This window comes from Clupea harengus, chromosome 8 (assembly GCF_900700415.2).
Source record: "Clupea harengus chromosome 8, Ch_v2.0.2, whole genome shotgun sequence".
Taxonomy (NCBI): Eukaryota; Metazoa; Chordata; class Actinopteri; order Clupeiformes; family Clupeidae; genus Clupea; species Clupea harengus.
The window spans coordinates 26,481,010-26,484,251 of NC_045159.1; the positions used below are offsets into that span (position 1 = coordinate 26,481,010).

Consider the following 3,242-nt stretch of genomic DNA (forward strand, 5'->3'; position numbering starts at 1 on the left):
ACTGAGGTATGAGGGTTGAGTGACTTCTGCCATCATGGAGTTACCAGTAACATCTACTCAGCTTTCTCTTTTCCAGGGCGGGAGGCATTCCGGTAATGAAACATCTGTGCCACCAAGACTGCACTGCATAAACATGCCAGAGTATGGGTCAGAGTAGAGAGCGAGTGTCCTGTTTCCTACAGAGAGAGAGAGAGAGAGAGAGAGAAAGAGAAAGAAAGAAAGAAAAAAAAGAACATGGAGTCAGGTGCGTGTGTGTGTGTGTGTGTGAGAGAGCATTAACTTTATCACAACTTCATTCACCAACTTACATCAAACCATGTTTTGTCTGAGGATACTTAGTAATGCATTTAGGATGACTACTCTGTTTGTCAGGGACTGTTTACTGCAAAACTGATAAATCCCAGGGTAACTGTCAGAGCTGACTCACCTCTGCCATGAGTTATCTTTAGAACCCAAGAGCACAAAGGCACTCCTATGTGTTTTCCGGAAATTACAGGAGTCTGATAGATCTCCTATTGATTCCCAGGATTCCTAGGGAGGGGCCGCATCCCACGCAGGGAGCAGCAGAGGTCACTAGAGGTCACCAGAGGTACATACCTGAAGAGAGACAAATATGCGTCCCAGGGACCCAACGAAGACCAGGAAGAGGGACACGGCCGAGAGCTGGCCTGTGTGTTTGCCCAGGTAATTACAGCCTATCTGGATGAGCTGGACACATGAACACACAAAAAGCAATAAAAAGTCACCCAACTAGTCAGTCACACACTTCACTGACGTGTGAACATGAACTCCGTTTGTAAACTACAAAAAGTTCTTTCTTAGACCGGGCATCTGACGTGGAGCTCTTTGTGAGGACGTACCCTGCTTGCTATGACAGCTAGTGCACCGGACTCCCACATCAGAGAGATGGCTTTCCTGGGGGTCAATGGTGAGGTCAGGAGATACATAAGGGTACAATATACCACAACGAACAGCAACCCTACAGGTAGAGAGCATGGCATGAAAGCAAGCTTCACATCGCTGCTGTCTTTTGTTATTTACCTTACACACCTGAGTACAGGGAGAGAATGATGAGACAAACATTTTCAACGAGATTTGAGCAAAAAAAAAAACCCACAGAATTCCTTTTGACTCTTTGGCATGAAAACACACAAATGCTAAACAGAGTTTCTGTTTTTTTTTAAAGAGCCACATCATGTCGTGTTCCAACAAACACACACACAGAGAGAGAGAGAGAGAGAGAGAGAGAAGAAAAACAAATCATACCTCTCCCAGTTCGTCCATTATAGTGAAGAATGAGGAAATTGAGGAGCATGACCTGGGTTACAATAAACAGGCTCTCTCCCCAGGCTCTATGGAAACAAAGAATATAAATCTATAAAATGGCCTCCTTAAAAAAAAACACACCATTGCACAATATTTCTGGAGCAAGATTTCAACAGTTTGTCTCATAAATGTTTCTTTTACCCAATAGGAAAGCCTTGGGCTATACAGTATGCTAAATAGCCAGAGATGGAATAGAGACTGAGAAGAGCGGAGGCCAGACTCAGTCCCTCAGCACTCCCTGCCCTCACAATCGTCCAGATCTGGGGCAGCTGAGCTGGAGAGAGGGGAGAAACATGACATGAGTGGGTGGGAGAGAATAGGTTGCGGGAGAGAGCAAGAGAAAGAAAAACAGGGGGAAAGAGAAATATCTTACCAAGAACAGTTCCAACCATGATCCAAAGCCCCATGACTTTGCTCAGGGCGATCCTCAAACATGGCACTAGAGAGATACAAAACAGGGATTTAATTCCGTCAAACACACACACAAACCTGTGACAAGTATAGTTTAGTGTAATGCTGTACTCAAAACAGATTATGGAAGGTCATTATTGTCGTTTAACGTTTTCTAATGAGCTGTGGGGTGCCTCACTAACGGCGACACGGGCTATTCAGAGCTACAGTAATCTGCTCTTTTCACTTCTGTGTCTGGCAAGAAGCTTAGAGGACAATATATCACACATATCCTCATCCGTTAAAATGCTGTCAGGATGATAACAGCTGTGACTGTTAGGCATTCCTTGGCAAGAGACATTACTATTTCATAGCATGATGTCGCAGCGCTAGAAAACAAAAACACCACAATGTTATGGTGCTGACCTCACCGTGAGCGAAGTTGAAGTGAAGAAAAAACTCGTCGTAACACTTTTCTGGCATAAAGAAAGTGAGGAGGCATTCTTTCACGAAGGGTATCTGCTCTGTCTCCGCCATGACTTTCCTAGGAAATAAGTTCTGTTCAATAGTGCATTCTTTTACGTCAGTCGTGCGAAGGCAAGCCCATGCCTCTTAAGCAATGTTGCGGGCTGTTTTGACCATGGTTTTGACTGCTCGGGCAGTGCTCTTTGTTGGCACTTTCATGCAACTATAGAAGCCACAACCAGATTGTATTAGGCTAAAGATCTAATGAAGATGAGTTGAAAACGACATGCATTGTCAACAATCGCATATGCCATTTCCCGATGGTACGGTAGTGACTTCGACATTAACGGTGCATTTTCATGCAGAGACCTACCGTGCTGCACTGCAAAACTAGCAATCGTCCTCAGTCCACGTAGGCCTACTCAGGAAGGTGGGCGTTGTCAGTGCTATACCCAACCCCAAATCCCCTTTATGAAACCATATTAGAAACCAGGTGTATTCGGGGTATTCACTAAGCATAGCGTAGCCTAAGGCCAATTGCACAAACCCGAAACAGACCTGTCATAGAAGGCTAGACCACACGTAGAAGAATCACATTCACGTGTGACATGATGTGATATAAATATGGACAAATCTCCAATCATACAAGCAAAGAGTTAGCTAGCTAAAGTGCTTTCTACTGAAGCAACACGATTTAGCAACAACTGGACCCCAGACCTTTTTATTCGGCATGGCTCCCTTGAGTAAATTGCACGTAGGCCTACAGTCTTCAGTTGTATAGTAGTCTACACATAGGGGCACAGCTTCAGTCTGTTATGTCTTTGTCCACCCTACATTATCAGTGTTGTCACCATTAGAGTTGAGGTTGTCGTCCGTAAATCTGGAAAACGATTGTTATTTGAGCCCAACAGCCAATCAGGGCTTAAACTTACAGGATCTGTCTGTGACAGATAACAAAATATATTAAATAAAAAATTAAATGAAATAACCCCCCCCCCAAAAAAAAAATATTCTCAGTGATAGTGGTGTGCGAGTGTTGGATTATTTCAGATGCCCATCCG

The 3,242-nt window shown here is 44.1% G+C and overlaps 1 protein-coding gene across 2 annotated transcripts in view; it reads right to left on the minus strand.

The window, feature by feature from the left end:
• Window positions 1-2,663, minus strand: part of LOC105906649 (mannose-P-dolichol utilization defect 1 protein-like) — a 3,465-nt gene extending 802 nt beyond the window's left edge. The window contains exons 1-8 of one of the 2 annotated variants that reach the window (XM_012834833.3): window positions 2,555-2,663; window positions 2,148-2,260; window positions 1,700-1,765; window positions 1,468-1,600; window positions 1,267-1,352; window positions 861-979; window positions 598-708; window positions 1-176 (exon numbers count right to left, since the gene is read on the minus strand). The exon at window positions 1-176 is cut by the window's left edge and continues 802 nt beyond it. In XM_012834833.3, the coding sequence (XP_012690287.2) occupies window positions 54-176; window positions 598-708; window positions 861-979; window positions 1,267-1,352; window positions 1,468-1,600; window positions 1,700-1,765; window positions 2,148-2,253 (744 nt within the window). In that variant the 5' untranslated portion in view covers window positions 2,254-2,260; window positions 2,555-2,663 and the 3' untranslated portion in view covers window positions 1-53. The remainder of the gene's footprint in view (window positions 177-597; window positions 709-860; window positions 980-1,266; window positions 1,353-1,467; window positions 1,601-1,699; window positions 1,766-2,147; window positions 2,261-2,554) is intronic. The other variant, XM_031572557.2, reaches the window with a different exon arrangement.
• Between the last annotated feature and the right edge of the window lie 579 nt (window positions 2,664-3,242).